At 38.5% G+C, this 27,814-nt stretch overlaps 1 protein-coding gene across 2 annotated transcripts in view; it reads right to left on the bottom strand.

Moving 5' to 3' along the window:
* Positions 1-208: 208 nt before the first annotated feature.
* The window catches only part of BOD1L1 (biorientation of chromosomes in cell division 1 like 1), a 52,370-nt gene continuing 24,764 nt past the window's right edge, over positions 209-27,814 (bottom strand). The window contains exons 13-27 of one of the 2 annotated variants that reach the window (XM_024202213.2): positions 25,050-25,093; positions 23,664-23,751; positions 21,712-21,782; positions 21,414-21,495; positions 19,281-19,354; positions 17,413-17,497; positions 16,255-16,328; positions 13,769-13,841; positions 13,653-13,687; positions 10,912-10,960; positions 7,446-7,480; positions 7,257-7,341; positions 6,667-6,826; positions 2,782-2,925; positions 209-1,533 (exon numbers count right to left, since the gene is read on the bottom strand). In XM_024202213.2, the coding sequence (XP_024057981.2) occupies positions 1,425-1,533; positions 2,782-2,925; positions 6,667-6,826; positions 7,257-7,341; positions 7,446-7,480; positions 10,912-10,960; positions 13,653-13,687; positions 13,769-13,841; positions 16,255-16,328; positions 17,413-17,497; positions 19,281-19,354; positions 21,414-21,495; positions 21,712-21,782; positions 23,664-23,751; positions 25,050-25,093 (1,208 nt within the window). In that variant the 3' untranslated portion in view covers positions 209-1,424. The remainder of the gene's footprint in view (positions 1,534-2,781; positions 2,926-6,666; positions 6,827-7,256; positions 7,342-7,445; positions 7,481-10,911; positions 10,961-13,652; positions 13,688-13,768; positions 13,842-16,254; positions 16,329-17,412; positions 17,498-19,280; positions 19,355-21,413; positions 21,496-21,711; positions 21,783-23,663; positions 23,752-25,049; positions 25,094-27,814) is intronic. The other variant, XM_024202214.2, reaches the window with a different exon arrangement.

Here is a 27,814-nt window from a genome sequence, read left to right as displayed (position 1 = left end):
ATTCACTTAATGAGTTGTCCAAATTATTTTTGTAGTAAATATATGATACCTAGATGGCGTGATACAGAGTCTTTATAAAGGAACTGATTATGCAAATCATTACTCATGTGAGTAAGTCCATCCAAGTCGATTGTAAATACAGTACAAACAAATACAGTGACACAATTAAGAAATTTAAAGATAACAAATATCGCAACTCAGGTTTTGGGAAACATTTTATAATTTATATATAAAATCTCAGTAAGAAATCAAGTAGAATATCTGACAGAAATATGCGCCTTACAATAACGAGTAAAAAAACAAAAAACAAAACAGAATGCTAATTTTAATTATAAAACAAGAATATGAACAAAACATTTTAAAATAATCTCGGATTATTTGGCAACTCATCATATCATTGCAAGAGACAAATTTGATCTTAAGTTTTACATAGTTAAGCTTTTCTTAACTTGAACATTTGCTCTTACGGGAGTTAATATACATTAAAAAAAGATTCTGGCAATACCACCAAGTTCTACTTTTTTAATACCTGTGTATAAAATGTAACATAAAATGCTGAAGCTCCATAGTTATTTGAAGTTAAATATCACTTCTATGGGTCCCTCTTCATTGAAAGACAAACACTGAAAGAACAGTTAAGTTGTGAAATAAAACGTTGTACTTCAGAGTAGTTTTGGCTGAAATGGTCTGAGTAAAGCTAAACTACTACTATTTACTACTTTGAGGTTGGTACAAAATTCAGAGATGAAAAGTTAATCTGGAAAGATGACACTGCCTATTTTATACATAGTTATGAATGTGAACAGAAAAAGAAGAGAGAGTCCCCTTTACTATGCTTATCTACTTTAATACATGCGAGAGAATACTTTACCAACTGTCTGAGCATATTTCAGAGAACTTTGGGTTTTAGACAGCCCTAAAAAGAAGATTCCTACTGATGGCTGCATAGAATTTAAAATATCATTAATAAAACCTAAGGTATATACTAAAGTTTACAGACCAGTCCTCTCCATACAATAAATAAAGTGTTCATCATTGATTAGATTCATACACAGTAAAATACAACCTATTTTTACAAGTTTATATACAAAGAACATTAGTAGGCCCTTGGTGCCTGGTGGAGTGGAAGCATCTGTATTAGCATGTCACATTGGGAAATCCCAACTTTCTGAGTCAGTGTTAAAATCTGTAATTATTTTGTTTTTCTTTCAGCTACAAAGTAAACTTATTTTTTAATCTGTATAATATTCTGTATAAACAATAGTTTATAAAACTGTTTAAAATGTAACTTAAGTTCTGCATCTATTAACTTAGAGCTCAGAAACAAGCACATGCAAATCCCTTTGCTTTAACACAACAAAACAGAAGCAGAGACCACTCTCTTTTCTTTCAACTTTTCCATGAATATTATCAGATGGTAACAATTATCGCTTTGTTTTCTTTAATGGCGTTTCGTCCTCTTTCAGCTGGCCTTTTCTGCGTACCGCTGGTGGGCTGGCTTCCCTTTTACGCTTGCTAGTCTGTATCTTTAACCTAGAAGTTATAACAATTATTAATAATGCTTACAATTTTTATAATAGTTTATATTTTCAAAGGGGTTTTAGGCACACTTGCTTAGAGGCACACTTCTCCATTCCAGGGGGAGATGCCAGGAGATGCTGTCTCAACTCCCCAGTGCCCAACACCTCCCTCAGTTGCACAGCATGTAGGGGGACTATACTCACTCCACCACGCCTTAGAAGGATGCTACATATACTCACCCTCAAGAGCCAGCCAGTTCTATTGGCTGGTGCAGAGAAGATAGGTGGTGGGACCATGTCCCTTTCTCTTCCCCATTGTTTGGGGGGTGGCTTGTGCCCCAGAAACACATAAGCAGGGTTCAAATTTCTTCACTCAAGACAGTAAAAGAACAGCAACTGACTCGTGTCTCTTGTGCAGGAAAGGGCTTAATGGAAAGGCACCTTACACATTCCCCTTTGTGCATGCACGTGTAGGCCAATCATGCCTTAGCCTTAACCACACATGACCACGGCCCAAACTACTGGCCATCACAAAGTGCTTAATGTAAACTGAAATGCAGCCTCTAACTGTCAGTATACAATATGTGCTTGTCACTATTGCTGCAAGTTATTTAAGCAGTGTGCGTGCTCCCAATGCCACACACTGGATGGAGGAATATTGTAGAGGTAAACAGTACTGTAGAGGGTTTCTGTAGAGGTAAACAATTATTTGTGCCCTTTATTGCTCCCATATCATACATAGAGATAGCCTCAAACTTAAAAATGGAAAAAAATGCTTTCCTTCCCTCTCCTCCCAGTGCCATTTTTTAAAACTTGAAATATTAAGAATCTCAAAGGCTCCCTTCCCAAGTTCATCTGACAGAAAGAGGGAATCTCTTCGGAGAATCTGAGTATGTCACATGCTGCTGAAACCTGAATTGCAGTTCTCCTGGCCCCAGCATCTTCTCTATTCCACAAAGAATTGCAGCTCAGATTAAAGTCTGGTGTGACATTGTTAATCAGGCTCTCCTAAGTACTTTCCAAGATCCTCCAGCACAGAATGGGAAGTAAAGATCTGATATTTCAAATGTAAAAGAATACACAGAAAAAAAAATGGGGAAAGTCCTTTGAAACAGTTTTGGGATATCAGAGAAAGGCAAAACCCACCTTTCTTTTTGCTTTGCAGTTCAGCGTTGTAGTAAATTATAGATACCGAAAAAAGGATCAATTTAATGACATCCAAAAAACAAACAGTAAAAGATGCTTCCATTTTCATACTTACTGTGCCAATGGAGGAGACTTGCTAACTTTTGCCTCACTAGGCGACCTCTTTTTTGCTGCTGAATTTTGCTGTTTTTTAGGAGAAACTGGACTTGGGCTGTTGCCTTTAGAAGCAGCACGGGTGGTTGGTTTGCTTGGCTGCTTTCTGAAATGTTAACAGAAAACTTTTTATAAAAATGATGAATGAATACAGCAAAATAATCCAATCATATTCAGCATGCATCTGTAATAAGTATAGGAAATTAAAAAACAATATGGCATTTGCCACAAGTGGATCAATACTGTCAATGCAAAATGACATCTGCAAATTTGGGAGTAAAGAAGAATACATTTTAAGAAATCCAGAATTGAGGTTTGTCCTTTATTCTTGTTGTGCTTATCTTTAATTTTAAATTATGCACAGGGTATGGGGGGGGTGACTTCGTCTGACTCAGAAGGGGGAACCCTACATGCAGCTTAAGAGTCCTCCTTTGGTGACCACGGTGTGGGTCGCACTGTGCTGCCTTCCCCATGCTTGTCTTTTTTTGCACTGGTGAGCACCCACCGTCAGTGCGCTGCTTTTTGTGCTTCTTCCTTTGCACTGGGAGATGGTGAACGTTGCGGGGAAGAGCATGGTGCCAGAGGAGCGCTTTGCACCGACGCCAAAGTACTCTGTGCAGAATTGGAGCAGCTTTGCTCTGAGGTTGGTCTGAGAGTAGCTTCCATTAGGATAACCTTGAGGCTTATTTCTCTGTCCTTTTTAGTGAGGAGTCTAAAGTCCTGACAAATCTGGCACTTGTCCCTCATGAGTTTCTTGCAAGCACTTCAAAGAACTTGAGTGTGGGTCACTCATGGGCATAGGTTTGCTGCAGGAGGCACAAGGTTTGAAGCCCAGGGACTCCACATACCTGGCCCCTAGTATGTACAGAGACCCTCAATGATAACTAGTCCCTAGCTACACTATTTACACTATCTCTAAACTACAATCTCTATATACACTAAAGCTATGTTTAAAACAAGGGCTAAGAATCAGAGTCCAAAATCCACTGGGAAGAAGCCTTGCTGAAGCAAGAGGGATCGTTCCAGCAACATCACGGGCGGTAAGAAGGAAAATTGAGAGGCTGAGTGGCCTGTGGCGCCCCTTATACCAGTGCATGAGCACACGGCTCCAGAGGGCACTAGAGCTGGCCCAACGGATACCACTAAGGGAAAATCTCTGGCAATGGTGGACACAGTGTGCACACATCTAATGTGGAAGCACTTGAAGAAGAATCTTAGTTATGAGCAAGTATCTGGTCTTGGGTGTGTTGATGTTAGCAGTATAGATAACTCCTCTTGGGGGATTCACAGACAAACAACAATTGTATGACTGTTCTGCATATAAGATCTTGAGGGCCAGAGAGTATTGCTGTTAAAGGCGTGGTCTGAGCACCAGTTGAGTCCCATAAAGGTAAAAATGAGGTCCTCAGAAATGAAGCCAAGATAGTGATTACTAGAATCCCAATGAAGATGGTGGTGTCTAAGTACGTTGTCACTGAAAATGGAACCAAGATAGGATCTTCTGAGTTAATCAAGCCCTGAGACCTGATTCTGTGGTTCCATGGGAATCCTATGCTCAACATCAAGACTAGAAATGAACTTTTGTTTGGCTGCACTGAGAATAGCCCTTAGAATGGCCCTTAGAATGCACCAGATCATCCATCAGCATGGACAGATATTGAGGTTGGTCTCTCGGGCAGTGCTCTTGATACCATTTAACTTTTGGCATCAGGAAATAAGATTTCTCTCTAATCTCAAGGGGTCACTAGAATGAAAACTTCTTGCTTTAGCACTGCAGATTGGTGCTGTGTCCTCATTTTTTCCTATAATTCTTAGAAGAGAAATGGCAGTTGACAATTGTGGTGCTGTCTCCTTTTCTTCTCATGGCCTCGAGGTACAAAAGAAAAACGGCATGGAACTGAGTCAGAGGCCTCTTGCTTGCTTACTAGATCACCCAGATTCTCTTGGCCTCAAACTCGGGAGAAATCCCTATCAGGAGGACTATGAAGAAGGACCTGGAATTAGTTCTTACATGCCTGATACAAATAAGTGTCTTTTGGGAATCTTCGGGTCTTCTTGATTCTTGAGAAGAGACACTGTCCATCCAAGTTTGCTGATGTAATAATAGACGGTAGCCTAACTGTCTGCTTGACTAAGAACTACACCTTTTGGAATACTCCAATTTTGGACATGACCTCATCTGCAGGACTTTTATATAAAGTTGGACTTCTGGAGAGACCAAGTACCCTTCCCTTTATTTGGGCTCCTCATCCCAAGAACAGGGTTACTACAATTTGGATTGGAGTAGTTTGGCAGGCCTTTCCATACTGAAAATTTTCTTTGCACTGCCACAACACACAGTATCTTGGAAGCAGCTAGTTTCCTCAATGCAGCAAGAATACCAGTATCGCCTGTGGAACATTGAGGGTGTGTGTGTGTGGTATTATGACCACTATAGTAGCCAGCAAGTTCAACATCCAGAGCACGGGCCTTGCAGAAACTTGCTGACTCAGGTGAATTCTTCTTGTCACCTCCGTGATGTCCTGGACTTTTTTCAGGGTGAATTAAAGCTTTTAGATGAGCCGTGTTTATCAGTATTTCTATATACTACATTACACAAGGATAAAAGGGGATTTTAGATCTATTATTAACTGCAGCACCCTAATGTTGGCAAGAACAGATTCTTCTATGACCACTAAACATCTTAGGGACACACATACTGCATGGGTGCCAGTCCAAAAGGCAACAACTCACTCGTTACTAGAATCAATTCCTTATCAGGAATCCAAGATGTAACAAGCAGATGGGATGCAGCCATTATGCATGTGAAGCGTTTGTCAGCACATATCTAGCTGCCCTCCTCTAGAAGGGGTAGGGCTTTACATCTTATGGTGGTTGAACATGTAATTTCTAGACAGTTTCTATCAGATACCACAACTAACATTCTCTCCCCATTGCATTTTCTTAACTTGACTACCATTGAGTAATATGACAGCACATGATAGAAAAAAGCCTGGCACTGTGATTCAGAGTCTCCAACTTAATTAAGCAAAAAGTCACTAGATACCATGACAATCTGAGAGAGGACTAAACTAACGCCAACTTCAGTACATCTACAACTGCTATAGATGATACCAGAGCTCACTTTATGATGACGAGGTACAATATTTATAAGGGATAAGTCCCCACACCACGCACACACGACTTTAAGTGTTGTAGCTAAAAAGATAAACTTTAAAGTATTAAAATCTCAGCTCTTTATACATGCAACTCAACAACATATTTGTTCCAGTTACTGGTAAACATGCTTTACTATTCCCACCATTCTGCCTGCCGGTTTCATTCCTGTGAGAACTGAAAAGCATGTCAGTTTCCAGGATGAGTGGAGGATGGCACAAAATATTAGCATTCAATTGCAAAGACATTGCTTTGTGCTTGGTCTACACGTAAAAGTTGTATTGGTATAGTTACATTGGTCAGCGTGTGAATTGCCAGTGTAGATGCAACTATGCAGATGGAAGAGTGCTTCTGTTAACATAACTAATGGTGTTCGGGGAGGTGAAGTTACTACACCAACAGAAAAAACTCTGTCAGTGTAGGCTGTCTCTATACTGGGGGCGATGCTGGCACAGCAATGGTGACATAGGTTGTGTAGAATAGAGACAACCTTAGAGTTGCAATTTGTAGGTCAACCTGTTGAGGAGCTGGGATTTTTAACACTAGTGTTACCATCCTGTTTTGTAGGGCTGACAGATTTTTTCAATATCAGACTTTTTTTTTTTAAAAAAAGAAAGGTTAGTTAACTGTGTGCGTGTCATAGAAAATTGGTGGCAATGTCTTTTAAAAATACTAGCTAGCTGAATATTACTTTTGAGCCTCTAATCTCGTGGCTGATCTAGTTGTGGCTCCAGAATGTGTTTCATCATCTTCATCATCATCATCTTCATCATCTTCCTCCTCCTGTTCTTTCGTTTCCTCTTCAGCAGCAGATGCCAACTTCCGACGTTTTCTTTCCGGTTCCAGTATTTCTGTCCATGACAAATTTTACATGTGTTATAATTTCATGAAAGGCCCTTCAAAAGGATATAGACACAGTTTAGAAAAGGCATTTAAAATGGGAGTTGTAGTAAAAAGTAATTTTCCGTTTCCTTCATCCTTCAACACTTTTAATTCACACTTGTTTGACTTAATCTCTCAAACACATTCTCAATAGTTTACTTTTGCAGTTCACAGCCAGAATTCATACAAAATTCATGGGGGTTTATAGACGCATCTGGGATGTACCAATTCTGACATGAGATTACAGCAATTTACATAATATTTACACTAGCTGTAACCCAATGCTTTTTTCCCCAATGAAAGGAAAACATAATAAAGCTGATCTTGTTACAATTTAATGTATACCTAGGCACAGTAAACTCTTCAGTCTGTTAAGAGCAGCACAATTTCATGTCTTACCAGTTTCCTCTGATGGAATCACAGAACATCTGGGCTTTCTTCCTCTTCGACGCACAATCATCTCGGCTTTTCCCGCCTCACCCTCCTGAGGTAATGAAATGAAAGCAAACAGGACTAATGAAATGTGAGAAAGCGGGCCATTTTTCAGTATACTGCTTAGAGGCTTTCTGTAAAAATGCTTGCACTTACATTTGCTGTTTCTTTCTTATTAGATGTGTCTTTAGCTAAAAAGAAGAAACACTGTAAGAACTCTACCCAAATGTAAAACTGAACTTCAAATTCCTTTACTAATCAATCTTTTTAAAAAATGATGTTTCCAAACTCAATTTGTTGGCTTTTTATAAACATCACCAAAGTAGTCGGAAACACATTTAAAGGCTCTCTTTCCAGCAGGGATGCCAACCAACTGCAAACAAAAGACAGGCTTTTTTTGTCTTTTGAAAAGAGAGATGGTCTATTCATTAAAAATATTCAGGTCTTTAAAATTAAGATTTTTAGGTCACATGATACTATTTACTGCATTTATTGATTTAAAATCAGTAGTAAATGCCATTCCACTTTAATGAAAAAGCAAAGTTATTTAAATATTTCAATTGCTATCTAACGGATGAGGATGGCAGCAACAGAAAAGGACAGAGTTTTAGGGTCTGACTGCAACTCTTGCATTAATCAAAAGGGATTATTCATGTAAAGGTAGACTGGATCCTTCATTTAATATTCCTGAAGGACTGTGGTGCATGTTTTAAAAATGCATATACAATCTCCAACATGCAAACTATCCTAAGAAGCAGCTCCCAGGCCTAAAAGGGAAACTATATATGTGCTGTCACTGTAGTGGGTGCTTACAACCTCTAACTTTGGCCTGCCCAACTCTGTGTTGGAACAACGTCTACTCCATCCCTGGCAAAGAATTTTGCCAGTTGGCACCATTTGCATAATGGTGCAGATAGAAATCTCTCATAACAGAAAGAAGGCGGCTCATGACAAAAGCAAATTATTGTCTTTTTTCCCCCTCTACAGAACTACTAGTTCTCTTTGCTGTCTGCCAGGCATGAGAAAATCCCACTCCCAATTTGGTTCAACAAAGCTTGATCATCCTATTAGTCCATCTGCTTATCTGTCATAGCATATATAGAAAGGACATCTATCTATCCAAATTATTAGATTGTATGAGCAGAAACATATTCTAAAACTATAAACACACATTTAAGTGTGTTGGAGTTAAGTCAATAGATTTAATGAAAAAGCTCGAATTGTGAATGAAATTTATTATTAACATTCTAAGACCTGCATAATTATATTTAATATAGATATGTAACAAAAACGTCTGAGATTAGTCCTTAAGAACATAAGAATGGCCATACTGGGTCAGACCAAAGGTCCATCCAGCCCAGTATCCTGTCTACCGACAGTGACCAATGCCAGGTGTCCTAGAGGGAGTGAACCTAACTGGTAATGATCAAGTGATCTCTCTCTGGCCATCCATCTCCACCCTCTGACAAACAGAGGCTAGGGACACCATTCCTTACCCATCCTGGCTAATCGCCACTAATGGACTTAACCTCCATGAATTTATCTAGTTCTCTTTTAAATCCTGTTATAGTCCTAGCCTTCACAACCTCCTCAGGCAAGGAGTTCCACAGGTTGACTGTGTGCTGTGTGAAGAACAACTTCCTTTTATTTTAAATCTGCTGCCAATTAATTTCATTTGGTGGCCCCTAGTTCTTATATTATGGGAACAAGTAAATAACGTTTCCTTATTCACGTTCTCCACACCACTCATGATTTTATATACCTCTATCATATCCCCCCTTAGTCTCCTCTTTTCCAAGCTGAAAAGTCCTAGCCTCTTTAATCTCTCCTCATATGGGACCCATTCCAAACCCCTAATCATTTTAGTTGGCCTTCTCTGAACCTTTTCGAATGCCAGTATATCTTTTTTGAGATGAAGAGACCACATCTGTACGCAGTATTCAAGATGTGGGCATACCATGGATTTATATAAGGGCAATAAGATATTCTGTCTTATTCTCTATCCCTTTTTTAATGATTCCTAACATCCTGTTTGCTTTTTTGACTACCGTTGCACACTGCGTGGACGTCTTCAGAAAACTATCCAAGATGACTCCAAGATCTCTTTCCTGATTAGTTGTAGCTCAATTAGCCCCCATCATATTGTATGTATACAATATATCTCGCAAAATAAACCTTCTAATGAACAAATAAATAATACAATGTGAACAGAGTTCATTCATTTTGCTGTGTTATGTTAATGTATTCATAGTTTTTCAGTACATTTTGTAAAATCTCTTACAAAACACAGTTTTGTGTTAAAAAGTACCCCACAAGATAGTACTTTTTCTTTAAAATATAGAATGGTAGAATCATAGGACTGGAAGGGACCTCGAGAGGTCATCTAGTCCATATAGTATGGATACTCCAGCTTTGCTATAAAGTATATAACTTCAATAAAAGTATATAAACAAATTCTGCCCTGAACCTGTATAATAATCCCAAAAAAATCTTGATCCAGTAACAACCACTATAGTAATTGGTGCAAAACAGTTTCAGTTATAAATCCAGTATCACATGCTCATAACTGTCTGAAAAATTCTTGTGACATTTTCCACACTTAAAGTTTTGCCCAAAGAAGATTATTTTGGGGAGGGTTGTGGGAAATTTGAATCAACTGTGTTTCTCAATCTTTGGTTATACAGAAAAGCCCTCAAACCCTATTTCCTATTCTGAACACTAAGTCTCTCCCCACAACGAACCCCCATGCAGATAGCCATTTTTAAGCCAGACTGAAGTTTCAAACATAGCATGGAACTAGCCTCACTGAAGTGTAATGCCTTGATTAGGTTTGGGAAAAAAAAAACAACACAACTGTTTTTATTTAATAGTTATATACATTTGAAAATACTACTTGGGCCATGGGAAGTAATAAAACAAAAATCACTTCATAAAAACTCTCCTTGGCTGTGAAGCCTACAAAAAACTAGATAGTCGTCAGGCTTGCTGAGACAACAGCCTATCATGCTGACCAATACCGTCCCCCTGTTGCTTTGTATACCTCCCTTGGTCTATCTGTACCCACCTTTTGATCCCATTTCCATAGAAAGTGAAGTTAGTTGAGAAAAGATATGGTAAGGACTTATTTTTCTATTTGTATTTTAACCTCCTTACCTTAATATTTGCAATTTTGGTATCTGATTTATGGAAAGAGATAGAAGCAAAAATGGAAACTGATCGCTAGCAGTTGGGAGTCAGTTTTACTATAGCAGCCACTACTTCTGTGAAGTTCTGCCCTGTGCTCCCCAACACAGTGTATGTGCATATAGCATAACAACATTTTCTGTCGTGTATTATTTCTTACTTAACGCCAGGAGAAGCGCTGTTGAAATAAGTCCTACCAGGATCAAGAGAGAATAACCTAGTTGCTATCTTTCTATTCTATATAAAACTCATATTAGGGATGGACATCATGTTTCTACCAATTCGTTTACTTAGTTTCTACATAGAGGAGAGACTCTTGAATGCAGAGGCAAAGCTTAGGAAGGACACTTTAGAACTTTTTGGAAGGTAAGCTTTTATAGGTGTCCCCCTTCTCTTTCCTGTTGATCTGTTAAGGTAGATGGATAATTTACTTGCTTACCTGTTTGAGAAAACTTTCCTCTAGTAGCAAGAATTGGAGACTGTTGAACCTAAAATTAAAAAAGCCCCAAACATTTCTTAAAATAGAACCAGATATACTTAACAATGGATTAGCAAGTACTAAGATTTACTTCTATCGATAGAAAAACATGTTTCCAAAACCGGAAACAACAGAAAAGTTTGATTGACATGCAGAACATTTTATATCTAATTTCTTGTCGTGACACTGGTCTGCATTTATTCTATGCATGACTGGACAACAGAGTTTAGAACAATTTGTCAGGTTAGTCCAGGGGTCAGCAACCTTTCAGAAGTGGTGTGCCGAGTCTTCATTTATTCACTCTAATTTAAGGTTTCGCGTGCCAGTAATACATTTTAACATTTTAGAAGGCCTCTTTCTACAAGTCTATAATATATAACTAAACTATTGTATGTAAAGTAAATAAGGTTTTTTAAATGTTTAAGAAGCTTAATTTAAAATTAAATTAAAATGCAGAGCCCCCCGGACCGGTGGCCAGGACCCGGGCAGTGTGAGTGCCACTGAAAATCAGCTCACGTGCCACCTTCGGCACGAGTGCCATAGGTTGCCTACCCCTGGGTTAGTCCATGGACAAATCAAATTACATCAATTATTGAAACATGCATTTTACACCTTGGAATGCTACTGCTTACTGAATGCTTACTGAAAACAACCGAGATCACACAAGTTTCTGAAAACTAACTTTGCAGAGTCACGGCAATTTAACAATATGTAGGAAAGGAAGGTGTAGTACAGCAATTTTATGTAAATCTACACTACTAAAGAAACTCATAAAATCACTACAGACACAAGTTAGTGTTCACTCTGGATAGAGGAAAAACTGCATAACTACAATCTGCTAGGATAAGAATACAAAAACAGTTGCTTTCACCACTGGATTTAAGAGTCTGCAATAAGGAGTCTAACGTTCCCTTTGAAGTGTGCATTTATCCCCAGTAGCATTAATGGATCAGAAGCAATCTCCCCTTTATCTCCAATCACTAAGGCTTCACATTATAGGGACACTATTTCTGGTGGAGGGTAGCTCCAGCTCCTTCTGGACCCAATCTATGTTGATTGATAAATCTGCCAATGTGCATCACCACACAAAGACGCAGGACATTCCCTTATAAGGGGCTGTTAGAAATTGTCAGCTAACAACAAAAGTTGAGTGGGATTAGGATTGGAGCTAGATGAAGAACAGTAATTCTGTTTCATGGAAGATTTCCAAATTTGTTTTCATTCTGATTCGGAACGAAAACAAAACGATGAAAGATGCTCAGCAAAAGAAATCCAAAAAGGGCTTTATTGAAAAATTGCTTTGAAACAATTCCGCCAGGCAGGTTGAAGGGGATTTGGGAGCCTAGAAACCTTGGCTGAGCAGGGAGCCTCAAAGCTCAGGAGCTGGGGTTCTCACGTTCTTCAGCAGCCTGCTTGTCGGACTGCTAAGAAGCCAGGAAGATTGGGATTTTGGTTTCACATGGATCCTGGGCCAACTGGCTCCTCAGGCTGCCTGACTCCTGTGGACCATTTCAAATTTCATGACTTGGCATTTACCTTTGGAAAAATGCTAAGCCAGAAAATTTCCAAATCAGCTACACTTGGGGTAAAAGTTCTGATTCAACATTACACCACACTATAATTTGATTGAACTGTACTAAGCAAAAATGCTTTCAACAGAACAGGTATCTTCGTTAGCAGCTGTTACATGTGTTAGAATATTAATAAAATAGACAGCAAAGACTCTTAGAAGTTAGAGGGTTACCTAGGGAGCTCTTAATTTACTATTCACATATATCTGTCTTCTGACTAGGCCTATTAGCTTAAATACAAACTGAAATCCCCCATATTGAAACTCCCGACAAAATATAGGGATCACACAACCAGCTTTTCTACTAGATCATCTCTTCTATATATTAGGCGTGTAATACTTAGATGCATCGAGCTCACTGCTGGAACTAATAGGGTGGGAAAGGAGGCAAAACTGTCTAAGTCTTTTCCTCCTTTCCCGATACTTAGACCAAAATGACCTCACCATAGGTTATAACAGCATACAAATGTCTTCCATCAGTATCTGAGTTGTTGTGTAAAATTATCTGTAAAAAGTTTGATATTTTCATTGCTACTACAATTTTTGAAAGAGCATTTACACTGAATCATAGAATATCAGGGTTGGAAGGGACCTCAGGAGGTCATCTAGTCCAACCCCCTGTTCAAAGCAGGACCAATCCCCAACTAAATCATCCCATCAACATCTACAATGCTGGATTAAAAAAAGTACTACTAGTTTGCTGGACACTACTACTGAGTTCCAATTGGTTAGAATATCTTTTTGCTCACAGAAATCAATGTTTATATTGGATTATATTTTCACAACCATACACTCAACCATTAATTTCTAGTTTATATATTGATTGGTTTTTTACATGGTAAGTTACATAAAAAATAGCTTTAAATGACCAAAATGTGTGTACAGTGGAGTCGCATCATAGGCGCATTTAACTTACATGATTTAACTAAACGTGCTCAGCAAAAAAAAAAACAAAAAAAGGAGAAAAATAACAATTTAAATACTGTACCTGTAGTGCGGAAGATTCCGCCCGCCATTCCACTCAATGAGCGTTTGACTACACACAATTTTCGCCTTACACGCTGACTTCAGAACCTAACCCCTGCGTAAGATGCGACTCCACTGTATCCAAATAAAATATTCAGACACTTACATTTCCAGTGTTTATGTCAGCTTCTGAATCCATCCCTGAAGAAAAAGAAAAGTAGATTCAGAAAAATCATTGTTAACATTTTCATATTTTCCATGAAGATATCACATAGTACTTACTACTCTGTACTGCTTCAAGAGGGTATTTACGAGGCCTTCCTCTTTTCCGCTTAACTATTACAGGTTGATTTTCCTAAAAAAAGGGGAGAAACAGGCTTTAGTTACTGTAACATCAGGTTTTCAATTAGTGCAGGTATTCATTCAAACAGTGGGGATAATAAGAATGACCATACTATCCTGGCTTTAAGGGAAATCTGAGACATTTTCTAGTACAAAGTATCTTTCCAAGGACATACGGAACAGCCTTCAAATCATAATAGCCAAAACAGTCTGCAGTCAAACAGCTGAGCCATTCAGATGATCAAAATAAGATTTTTATTTCTATTATTTAAAGACATATGTCCTGAGTAAGAATCGCTGCAGATGTAACTTACACTATACCACTAGTTGGGGTCTACATACGCCTCTACCCCGATATAACGTGACCCGATATAACACGAATTCGGATAGAACGCAGTAAAGCAGCGCTCCGGGGGGGATCAAAGCAAGTTCAATATAACGCGGTTTCACCTATAACGCGGTAAGATTTTTTGGCTCCCAAGGACAGAGTTATATCGGGGTAGAGGTGTATTTCAAGGCTTTTGGTAAACAATGCAATCTTTTAGCTCTAGGTCATTGGCTTGAATCTAGCCCAGGTTGTAAATAACAAAAATCATCATCTGATTGCTGTATTGTTGCCTCTGTGAAATAAGTTAGTGGGTATCAGTCTAATTTTTACTGGCCAGATGGCCAGATCCCAAAAAACCACCACCACAACTGGTACCTCATTGGCAGTTCCACGAGAGAGACCAAAGACTGAGGACCTGATCCAAAGCTCACTGAAACCAAAGATAGTCTTTCCTCGGATTTCAGTGGACTTTGGATGAAGCCGTGAATGAGGAAGGAAACCTACTTCTCTCTCAGCTCTAGGGTATGTCTACATTGCAGCTGAGAGTGCAAATGGAGCTTGTGTAGATGTACCTGTGCTAGCTATAGTCTAGCTACCTCGCTAAAAGGACAAGAGGATGCTGCAGTGCAAGCTTCACAAGCCCACTTGACATTTCTGGGTACGTACTTGCTAATGCAGCCCACACTTAAGCCCACGCTGCAGTTTCCTTACTTTTCCTTTTAGCAAGTACAGACAGCACAGATATGTCTACACAAGCTGCAATTCACATCTCCAGCTGCAATGTAGATGTACTCTTAGGCTACATCTATACCACAAGCTAGAGGTGTGATACCCAGCTTGTGCATGCATACTTGCACTAGTCTGATGAGAGCTAGTGCAAATATAAATAGCTGTCTTGCTGCTACTGCAGCTACACTACTATTTATACTCACGCTAGCCCTTCTCAGGCTAGCACAAATGTATGCACACGAATTCGGAATCACACCTTTAACTCATAGTGTAGACATAGCTTTAGAGATGCTTCTTCCAATTTTGGGTTTTGATACGCTAGGAGTATTCTAGGTAAATTTGCACTACCTGTGCTGTGTCTAGGTAGTGATTGCAGTCTCCAGGACAGTCAATCAATACACCTTTCACACACAGTAAATTTACTTACATTTCTAAGCCACATACTTTGCAGACAAAAAACTATTTTAAAATTGTTTGTGGTACTATTTTTCATACCCCTCTGTTTGTAAAGCCAGGCTGCTGCCTTAATTAACATAAATTCAACTATATCTCTCTCTGATGAGGAAAAATACAAATATATTTAAACTTCTGAAAGTTGCCTACAATAGTTTTTCCACATATCAATATGTCAAGATTTTGTGCCCTGATACCAGGGCTAGAAATAGAGTCCTTATACCATTGGAAAGGGACAGTTCTTGGCTTTTAACAGTAAATAGCAACAATTACTGTGATTTATAGTTTTGAAGAGTCATGAGATATCAGATCTCAAACCTGTCACTGGTCCAGAATTTACTTGTGTGTATATTTCAGGCCACTGTAGTTTGGAGGGAGAAATTCAACCTTTGTGGGGCTGGGGTATGGGAAGTAAAGAAAAATGTTGTGCCCGGTTATGTTTAAAAAAAAAAAAAAATCACCTGTGGCTGTTTTGCCTTTTGGGAGTAATCTTGGTAGAGATGGATTAATTGGGAGGAATGCAAATGAAGTGGTCAAAGTTGCAGGTTAAATGCAATTTGTTACACATACAGCACCAGCACATACCAGGTCTCTCTTTAGATTACGCTCTTAAAAAAAAAAAATAAATAAAAATAAAACACCATACAAGTCACAGGACTTCTTTCCTGCATTTTTTACTCTGGTTGATGACAGAACTACTTATGGCTTATATTCTGGACTGGACATTATGGCCTGGCTATTTAATTAGTCACTCTACAATGCTCCAGGTGATCAAATCATTGTTTTCTTTTATGGCTGAGGTGAAGTCAATATTTTATTTTTATTGCTGCAGACAGAAAGTAAGAGACAAAATGTAATTTTGTCTTAACGCTAAACTTTCAAATGGCAATGAATTAAGATGGATAAGACTACTTGCCTCTACAGAACTTAAATTACACTCCAGACTCTGCTTTGCTTTTTCACAAGTATCCTGTTTGCTGGTTAACTCATCTGCACAAAATACAAAGTCAAAGACACAAGTTCACTGCATATCTTCGCTTTAGAAACAAAAAATATTGGCTATAGTCTCTGTACTGCTCAAAACTACTTTATATGCCTGGGGGTACTATAAATTAAATGTCAGTAAAAATATTAATAAGTCAGATAATATTGGTCTGACAATTTTTGCTGTATTATGTTGTTTAGGCTGCTTCATTAGACAAGTGGGAGTTACTGTACTGGATTTTGGATTATAAAGTAATGGAATTACAAAGTTTGAGAGGGTGACCCATATTATTGTAACAAGAACCCCAAAGTCAAGTCATTTATTGATACTACTATTAATTTTTTTCCCCACACCCACCAACCAGAAAGCTAGGGAGGTGAGCTGAATAGGTGGTTAATTGCAAAACAAACTCAGATTTGTCAGCAGGTTTGTTGGTATTGGGAATTGAAGCCATTAAACAGATCAATCCCATGTTAGTGTATTGACACTATGCAAAGGAAGGTAGATGAGGAAGTCAAAGCCAACATTAATTCATAGGACACTATATAATTTTTTTTTTTTTTTAGTACAATGTATACATTAATTAATAGGGCTAAGTCACCCACAGTCAATGCAATTTATACACTTTGCTCCTACAGGCAGCTGACTGGAAGGGGGAGTTCCTCTCTGGGAGAGCAGGTTGTGGTTCTGTCAAGGAAAGGCAGCTCTAATTTATGGCCAGAGCTACACAGAGCCTCACTGGTGAAGTGTCCTGACCCTCCCACCTCTCTGGCAAACTGCCCATTTTCTGACTCCAGGTCATGCAATGGAGCAGAAGCAGTGGCTGGCTTACATTCCTGTGCGCCTTCTCCGGACAGGCCTTCCAGGGGCCCCGAATCAACTCTGGCAATTTCAGAAGCCAACCAAGTGTTTTTCAATGGCTACTACACTTAACATTTTTATAGACATAACACTATTAATGGAGAAGATAAGCAAATATTTAATTATGAAATAAAGATTCTCATTTTGTTATCTCAAAGATATATTCTAATTAAAAAAGTTAACTGTGTACAGTTTCAGTAAATTGCCCTGAATTTATATTTACATTACCTTTTTCTTCCACAGCACTTGAAAAAGGTGCGTGTTTCCTAATGATTTCTTTGGATACCTCAGCTATATCTCCAGAGGTCACATCCTTAATTATTTTGAAAAAATAATAAAAAGAGTATTTTATTACAACTATAAGGTCACTCCCAGCTACTCTTAAAAAATATTAGTGTAAAATACTATTTTTATTCTTCATGGCTATTTAATTCTCCATTAAAACTTTAGTACTAAAAAGTCAATGGGAGAGAGAACACACAAAATATCATGGGCTCATTCCTCTACAGAGTATTTTATCCCTCCAATTTTGTCTTAATATTTGCAGATTAATGAACTGTCAATAGAAGACGTACTACTGTGGGACCTCTGCTGTGCATTCTTCATCTTTTTTTTTTCCCCCTTACTAAAAACAGAGCATCAGTTGAATGCTGGTACCAAGTAGCGGGATAATCTGGTCACACAGAATATACTCAGACACACTCAGATGATGGCTATTTTCCCATCAAATGCAGGGGGAAGAAAAAATAACCTGGTGTATTCCCTACTGGATTATACAAATTTCACAGTAACCAGGTGTTGTTCAGCTCTGTGTGTGACATTTCTTGATTATGAAAAATAGCTAGTGGTTTCCCCTTCAGGGTCCTCCATAGCCATACATGCAAGGGAGACAGGAGCCTATTCCCATTAAAACTCAAAAGCAGGGGACTGGTGCAACCAATGGAGAATGGAGTGTTGGAAGGAGAGTTTAGAAGGGGTGTTCTCTTCAGGGGGAGAAGTTGAGATAGCCTGGACTATGGGTGGGGCTGTAGAAGAGGCTGGCACAGCCTAGGGGTATGTCTACACTACGGGATTAATCCGAATTTAGATAATTCGAATTTGGGAAACAGGTTGTATAAATTCGATTGTGCGCGGCCACACTAAGCACATTAATTCGGTTTTTAACCACATTAATTCGGTGGTGTGCGGCCACACTAACCCTAATTCGAATTAACAAAATCGATTTTGGCGCTACTCCGCTCGTCGAGGTGGAGTACAGAAATCGATTTTAAGTGCCCTTTAATTCGAATTAACTGGCTCTGTAGTGTGGATGGGTGAAGGGTTAATTCGGATTAACGCTGCTAAATCCGAATTAAAGTCGTAGTGTAGACCAGGCCTAGGAGAGTTGTTGTGTAGGAGGAAGATTTTAGGGGGCAGTGAGCCTGGAACAGGCTTCACCAAGCTGTCCCTCTCCAGTCACCCCACAATTGTGCCCCAATCCTCTTTCAACCTTTGTATCCTGCTCATTGTCAGCTCCTGCCCAATCTCTGTCCCTGCTCCCCATTCTAACCCACCTTTCTGTTGCTCCCTTTCAGTATTCCCCCATTCTGCTCCTTCCCCCTCATTTCCTCACATCTCTGCCTGCAATATATAGCACTAGCCTCCTCCTCTTCCCCCAATTCCAGAGACCCAAGCTGGCAGGGCACCAACAGGGGGAGCAGAGAGAGGAGAAGCAGAATCTTTGGTAGCAGCAGCCTGCAATGGTTGAGAGGGAACTGGTGTTGTATGCCTGCTGTCCAGCCAGATGTACAAGATTCTGCTGCAGGCAGATTATACTGAAATGAAGGAAGATGTGAAGAGCTGCCAAACGTGTGAATGTCACATCTGATGTGCGACACTTAGCAGCCTCACAATTTTGGAAGAGTTCAAACTTGAGGCTTGAACAGTTTGAATCTTTTCATGGTAACATTTAATAGTTACAATATTATTGTAAGAATTTACAATTACTGTAATTATGAAAATCGCCCCCAAAATCAAAACATATATATCTACAGCATCAGACACCAAAATTCTCTCAATATCTTTTTGACTACAACAGTGAAAATGGATAAAAATACCTTAATATCTTTTATTTTGGAGCACTGACTCTGTTTGTTTCCTTTTCTCAAATCCTGAGTAATCGGATAATCATCTGCAAAACAGTTTAAATGTTTAACGGACGTGCTCCTGTCTATGCTTATGAGAGCCTGATCCTCTTCTCATTTACCCCTGTTTTGCATCAGCCAAGTTGTCCTTGATTTACATTTTTGTAAATCAGGGGGGAAAAAAAAAATCAAGTCCTTTCTCTTGGAAAGAGCAAATACACGAAACAATGAAAAGAAACTTTCAGTTCTATATTACTCATCATAGTTTTTTTTAAAAAGCATGACAAACAACCTCAATTTCATAGATGTGACACACTAAATTAAACATGGACCTCAACTGCACTCCAACCAGATTAAACAGCAAAACTACTTTACATACTACATGTTTGCATTCAATATATTTATAATTAATCATTTTAATAAATTCATTTGTTCTCTGGAGCAATAGAAGAAAAGCAGTCAAAGAGAGGAAGTGAAAATTTCCATTAGTCCAATATCATTCACATATTTTTACTCTTCTACTGTCATTAATATGTAGTGTGTATAAAATAATTATGGTTAAGAGGTGCAATATTATCTTCTTTTTGTAAAACTCTTCAGTGGTAATTGAGGCAGGGCTTAATCAATATTACCCAGGGCAGATCACAGTTCTTGGATGGATATTCCCATATAGATTCTGACAGTAGATGCTCTGACTGAACAGGTGAAACATTTGGGGGGATATTATTAGAGTGGGGCTCCTTTTCTCTCTGTCTCCCCCCCCCACTTCACCTCCCAGATCAAGCTCAATGCCCTGTCCATCGGGTTGAACTGGAAAAAAAAAAAATAGTGATATTCTCCCAAGCTTTACCAACAAGCTAAGCTCCACCTACTTCAGATGCCAAAATGAGACACCACTCGCAGTAGATTTTGTGATGTTCAAAATATGATCGTGTGTGTTCTGCTGGGATCCTCAGGCTTGCAGGAGTTGGTTCCCTCTCAGTACGATTCACCTACATCTATGGGTATTGCTGGACTCGTCTCTCCCTTGAAGGAAATGGGGATTTCTTGCTGGACTCTATGGGAGTGGCTGCCCTTTGATGAGGATGCGATACCTCCCTTGGCTCTGTTCCTCCCCTCTGGCCTTTCAGCTCCACTGGTCAGATTGGGGAGAAAAAGGCAGTGGTACTCTCCTATGCGCCATCCACTCATAACACCAAAATTAAATGCCACTCAACAGATTATGCAGGTCTTCCTAATACATCCCCCTGCTTTCTTAACTGCTTTTAACAACAGTGAAATAGGTAACGATGTTGACATTTAACATCTGAGTTAACAGTCCATGGAGATGAATAGGAGCGATGCCCACTTGTCAGAGTAATTGTTTTTGACTCTCTGCAAACTCAAGCAGACAGTACTGCATGGGTCACATGCATGTTTTCAAGGTTATCTTCCCAACCATAAGGGCTATTGACTTTTTTGTTTAAATGAAAAACTGAGATATTGGAGAACAAGAAGGCAGTCACCAAAAAACAAACAAACAAACAAAAAAACACAGTATACTCCTGTTTATCTGAAACCCTATTATCCAAGCGTCTGCGTTGAGGAAGAGGATCCCCCAGTTCCAGGGGATGCTACATGCTGATGAATGGCTTCTGCGGCAGGACAGGGAGCCCCCTGTTGCCCTGCTGTCATGAGAGTGAGTAGGACCATGATAATGGGGCTGCAGAGGGCTCCCTGCGCTGCCTCAGGGCCAGTGACACCCAATTCAATGTGCAGGGAAGGCTGCGGTTCTGGCTGGACAAAACAAAGTCCTGGCTGGAGGTCTCTGCTCCTGCAGGGATCAGGTGTCTCTAACCTGCCTGTGCTACTCCCTAATGAGACAGTTCATCAATGATCAGTGCCAGATATGCCCACAAATTTCTTGGAACCAAATCAACCTTTGAAGATAGAGCCTAGGACTGGAAATCAAATCTGAGCCTAATGCATGGCTGTGCAGAGCACTACCATTAAGTTACCAGACTGGCCCATGAGCCATGGTTATATACACAAATTTGAACACACAAGTATAAAAAACCCTTAAGATTTATGAAGATAAATGTGTGTGTCTGCAGTTGTTTCAGCTACCTGATTCACCTTCTCGAGTAGGAGATTGGTTTTCTTCCATTCCTGGCATGCTGCTTACTTTTTCCTGATCCGGTATTTCTATCTGTAATTAAAAAGTGGGAGTATGTCAGATTTACCACATGAGAGAACAGAAGAGGCAATCCTGTTCCCAGGCACTGGTAGTTCAAAAGTATCTGTATATGTGCCAACTTCACGCTCCATTTAGAATGTTGGGTCAGAAAACCCAAGGTCTTGAAGTAAAATGGTTATGTATGTTTTGCTTCCGTCTGTAAAGGCTGAATATAATAAGCATGCTTACCTCTTGATCTTTTACTTCAATCTGGATATTTGCTGCTTCTGTCATGTCTATGGTATTTGAAGTTTCCTGTGCTGAAACACAAAAGTATAAATATATAAATGATCAAGTCATTAGTATACACTGCACATATTGGATATAAAATGCTCAGAGAAAAGTGAGTAGTAAGTGTAGTTCTGAAGAGTGTTTATGCACTGTATGTTGCATCTTGCCTGAAGCTGGACTGTGTAGAGCAGAATTAAATATTTAAATCTCCATTTTGAAGTTACACTGTGATTGATTTCCCTCAGTCCAATTCCCAGTGGACACAGTACATCTGTTGGCAGTCCCAGGGGACAGGTCTAGTGATTGAGCACGGAGACTGAACTATCCTGCTAATGATAATCCCTCCAAATCAGGGTTCTAAGGCACTGTGAATAAGCTTGCACTGCAGCTGCATTTACTATACCTGTTCTGTGAATGTACAGAGGACTTCACTCTGCAGGGATATCAGAGAGGTGCCTTTTATGATCACTAACATTCACACACAAGAAGGAAAATAAAGGGTACATTCAGACTTATTTTTGTCTCTATTCTAGCAGTAAGGAAAAACTAGAGGAAAGGTAAGGTTTTTTTCCTGGTGTTCAGGCTTTCACCTATATGTTCTTCCCTTGTATTTTGTAAAAAAGCAAGAGTATATAAAGATTTTTTTTTTTGACCTAAGAATTAAAGAATGTGTTTGACCTTAATTTGACCATAAATTAACAGTTGTACAATACACTTGTGCGTGAGATTTTTCATTACACGCTGCCATTGTACTGTAGAAGTTACACTAGATAACCCAATAGCAGCTTTGCCTTCAAGTGAAGTCGAGTTTGATTTCTCTGACCAAAGGTTAATGGTCAGTAGTACCATCTATGCATCGTGGGAGAGAGCTAAACAAAAAAGGGGGCAGGGAGGTGATTAACATTGAGATATCTGGGTGTGCAGGGAATTCTTATCACTTGTGGGCCAATGCAATACATGGGAATGAAAATTGATTTGTAAATTCTTTTTAGCTTTATTAAGTACACTGCTGTTGCACTGTTCCTGCTTTATTTTGGGGGATTTGCATGCATAAAAGTTCTGTGAATGCAAAGAATTACCAAACTTCAGTATACAACTATGGTAAACTGCATGATGAAACTTCCTGAAAATTTAGGCCTAACTTTTTTGGATTCAAAATGTCCAATAGTAAAAACAACTGAAATATCTATCTGACCAGATAATTCAGTAATATCTCTGAAGAAAAAAAATGAGGGTAGGACAGTGATTGTTGAGCCACTCTGATGCATCTGAGTGTTGAAAGTTATAAAGAAATAAACAATGTATGTTAGTCTGAACTATCGGTCCCAAACAGCATCATACAATCACCCCTTGCTGGTATATCCCAAAGCCAAAAATTAAAAATAAAGTCGTGGTTTAGTAATTCCATGGTGAAACAATTAGTAAGAGAAATATATTTCACAAACACATTTAGCATGGAACTTCACTTTTTGTTTAGCTATGTGTGTATGCAGTAGAGCTGCGTGGAGAATGGAAATCCCATTTTGAGGAGGATTTCAAGATTTTGAAAATTTGTTTTTGTTCTAATTCAGAACAAACCCCTAAAATATTGCAATTCTCCATGAAAGAAAATTCCATAAAAAAATTGGTTTTGGTCAATTGAAACTTATTTCAACTTTGACTTAAATTATAATATAGAATACAAAATAAAAAAAATGTGAAGCAAAAAGTCATTTCAAAAGGAAATTTTTTTGTCCTAGAAAGGCTGAAACGCCCCCTCCCGCCCATTTTTTCTTTGAAAGGAAATTTTGGCAAAATTGAAGCTTTTCAATTTTCACGGAACTATACTTTCCAACTGAAAATGATTCTGTCAGTGTTTTTCTAACCAGCTCTGTTGTACAGCATACATAAGAATATACTTACTTACCTACCTGTTTCTTTACCTGTAGTTACTGGAGATTTAGATTTCCTTTCTTTGCAGCTACACTCTTCAACTCTTTGTGTGTCAGTTTTCTCCACCTAAGCGTAAATTACAATTGCAAAGTTAATACACTTATTTTATTTACTGAAGTTATGAAGGCTGAAAGAGGAGAAAGTTTTCCCCAATTGCTACTCTCAAAGTAGAATATGCAGTAGAAGGAAAGAACTGAATGAACACAAACAAGTTTGTTCTTAGAGCTCTAATACCTATAATACCACAGAACAGCAACATGATGGAAGAGCAGTTTAGCTCTGTTATAACTATTAGTATTTCCAGAATTTCTACTTATCATATTTTTAATGAGAGCTTTCCTTCAAGCTTCAATTAAAACATAATTTTTATATGTTTTGAAAAGGATGTAATAGGATGGACTACATACTAATCTGCATTAATGGGACAGCACACAGCTATGTGCAGATGCTAAATTTATAAATAGCAGTTTTAGGAGGACCAGAAATGCAGTAAATCACCATCATAATACAGGACTGGGAAATAATTCTTACAGAAAGAATAATTCTCTAGTAATAGCTCAGACAGGTAAATGCTTAGTGATTCTAACATTTTTAAGTATAGATTATTAATTTTTATACTTTAATGCATTATTTTGTCATCTGGGTTAGCAGCTTTGTGTTATACAGTACGTGCCTTTAATACCCTATGACATTTTACATCTGCAATGTTTTCAACTACACCCTATTATATTTATCAACCTCCAAATCCTTGTATGATCACAACAGATAGTATTATCAGAAACCCTGGCCTTCTTAAAGTTTCAATTATCATCCCCTTTTTTCCCCTCTCTATTCCTCCCGCTGAGATTTAATGAAACTTCTCATTTCAATCTGTCAACACTGGTCCTGAAATGGCCACAGACTGTTGCAGAGTAATGTAACAAAACCTCTTTCCTAAAAAGCTCAATGTGCTTGCATCCGCAATGCTCTCAACACCTATCAGGTTGAGAGCACAGGTTCAGAGATAAGAACCAAGCTCTGGATAGTGAAGTCAAGAAAGGAAGAGCTGAGGTACTCTATGCACACTTATGTGGCAAATTGAAAAATAGCAATTATGCATCAATTTGCATAGCTGCATAACCTCATTATACATAGACCTTGTATATACTAGAAATAACATTTCCCTTTAGATTGTGGCATGCAATTTTGTTGTAGCCATGTTGGTCCCAGGATATTAGAGAGACAAGATGGATGAGGTTGAACTTCTGTTGAAGCTGGTCCAATAAAAGGTATTTTCTCACCCACCCTGTCTCTCTTACTTCCCTTCAGAGACTGCTCAGTGTAAATCCAAAACGTAAAATAAAGTAAACGTAACAAGATCTTACATCTATAGGGTCTTTCTTCAAAGAAGCATTCTTCAGTGGCAAATCTGTTAAAATAAAACAGAACACTGATTTTATGGAAATCAAAAAGCCCAGCAGAAGCTTTGTGTTGAATCATGATGTATCCAAAAAGGTTCCAGAATATGTGAAGTCCATGTACTATGTAATGCAATGGGTTTTTAAAAAAATACATGAAAAATATAATTTTGATTTCTAAAGGGTAAGGTAGTTTAAAATCACTAGTGTTTTATGGCTACAGATAATTTAGATATTCATGGGTGAAATTCTGGCCCTTTTGAAATCAATGGTGCAATGCTATTTACTTCAATGGGATTAGGATTTCACGCCATATATTTAAAATCACAAAGCTGGATGCTGGATCATGGGATAGTACATAACACATGCCGGAGCATCAGGCTCAGTAGGGGAACCTAAGATCACATGATTCCAGTAGCAAGATCCAAGTATGTCACTTCTGTAATATACTAAAAAGAGAGAAAAGCATAGTTTAGCAGTCAGAGCACAAGACTAGAAGCCAGAAAGGCTTGCGTGCTAATTCTGGATCAGCTAAAGCTCACTCTGTGCTCTTGTACAAGTCACTGACCCTCTTTGCTTCCTGACAGGGAACTATGAGAGCTGCTGGGGTCTAGAGTATTTTTGAAAATCTGGCCATTTTGTACAGATGTGTAAATGAGAGCTGAAATCTTTTTGAAAGTGGTTACCATCTGTAGGTGCTGAGCACTTTTGAAAATCTGGTCCCTGAAGCACCGACTTCATATTTTCTTATTAAAGGTTTAAAACAACTAAAAGCATTCCATGCAATTTAAGTTTCCTATCCTACATTTAGGATACAAGAGCCAGTATCCAGCATAATTTAAATGATCCGTGGTGGCAATATTGTTAATCTATTTAAAAGTATTCCACACAGTCAAACTTTTTACTGTTACACCCTTAGATTGCAAAATGGTATCTTTCAATTTTTAAAAGCACTGTCAATTGAAGAGTTAGATCCTAGCCACTCAAACAGCAATGATATGTTTACATTCCTTGGAATCTTGGACTACTAAACTACTGTGTCTGCTGTTCATACTCAACAGTGACAGAATACACATTTGTCTTTTAAACAACTTCCTTTTACGTATGTTGAACTATACCAAACACAGCAAAGAGAGTATTTAAAAAAATCTCTATCCAGCACAACAAAGCATTAAAATCTTGAATGTGTGTCATATCTAACATGATTTACACAACAAAGGGATTCTTTTCATTTTACATTATGAAAGGTTACTTTAGTCAGTTCAGTCCACACATTTTAAACTAAGTACTGCGCGTCTGGATGACTGAGTAACTAAGTGCTTTGAAGTGCACGTTAAAAAGTACAGCAATCTCAAAGGACAAATTAGCATGGTATCCTGAGACCAGTAGTAATAATAATAATAATAATTAAAAAAAAGAACGAAAGAAAAATCAGTCCTCTGAAGATAATACCCTGCAGCCAATATTCACGGTTTAAAAACCTTTTGTATAAATGCATATTTGAGCAATGCCTATTTCCTTACATGCATTTATGAAGCAAAAGTTTTTACATCTTTAAAGCGGTCTGTATGAATTTGATCCCCCGAAGAATAAATCTACAATTACATTTATACCTAATGTCATGTCAGCAGTAATTTGCAGATCTTGTAATTTAGAACCTTACAGGTCTACAAAAAATGTAAGAACTGCATGAGTGGCAATCACTCAGTGTACACTGTGACCTTGCCATCTACGTAGCACTGGTCTCTATGAAGCACTGGTCAAAACCTTCAAAGCTGGTCAAAACCACGATTGCATTTTTTTTATATTAACCAGCACCACATAATCAGACTTTCGTACACACTTGTGAAGTGTTCCATTTCTCCCTTGATCATTTATTAAAAAATATTTTATTTTCAAAATAAACAATTTTAAAGAATTTAGGATCAGCAGAATAAAAGTGGGTATTCACCCACGAAAGCTTATGCTCCAATACATCTGTTAGTCTTAAAGGTGCCACAGGACTCTCTGTTGCTTTTTACAGAATAAAAACGTTTCCTGGACAGATCAAATGTCACATGAGGGCTGATGATGATTTTTCAAAATAAGTAATTAAAAAAAAAAGTATATTGTACACAAGGAAGGGACCTGGATTCCTAATTTCCTTCTAACCCTTGTAATGAGCTCCAAGGAGGCAGACTTCTGTCCTATGAGGAGTCTCACTGACTTTGACGGGGATCCGCATAGTATAGTGGGTATGCCCCTGCAGAGTTCCTGGCAGGATTGGGACTCTTAGGCCGGATACATGTTAATAATTATGGCTACTTTTACTCTGTTTTTGAAGAGGGGCGCTTTTTTTTTTTTTTTGGTAAGTGGTGGAAGAACACAAATAGAAGCAGAAAAAAAATTCAACTATACAAGTAGGTTAGCTGAGGGCTTATCAAAGGCTCTGCCATGTTACTCAACACAACAGATTGATATTAAAGTCTATATCTATCTACTTACCTATATTAAGAATTGACTTAAACCCCCATATTCTATTTTAGGTAAACCTACCTCTCTGCCCCCCTTGTCAAGGTGATCCTTCCGTACATCACGTAGAAGCATAGAATCACAGGGTTAGAAGGGACTGCAAATGTTATCTAGTCTAACCTGCAGCCAACTCACCCGAATCCTAATCATACCTAAGGGTCCAGCTGGCTTCAAAACCAACATGGGAGGGGGTAACTGTATACCCAGCCGTAACACTTTAC

Source organism: Terrapene carolina, unplaced genomic scaffold (assembly GCF_002925995.2).
Source record: "Terrapene carolina triunguis isolate 2854851 unplaced genomic scaffold, T_m_triunguis-2.0 Scaffold66, whole genome shotgun sequence".
Classification (NCBI taxonomy): domain Eukaryota; kingdom Metazoa; phylum Chordata; order Testudines; family Emydidae; genus Terrapene; species Terrapene triunguis.
This window is presented reverse-complemented; position numbering and strand designations above follow the sequence as displayed.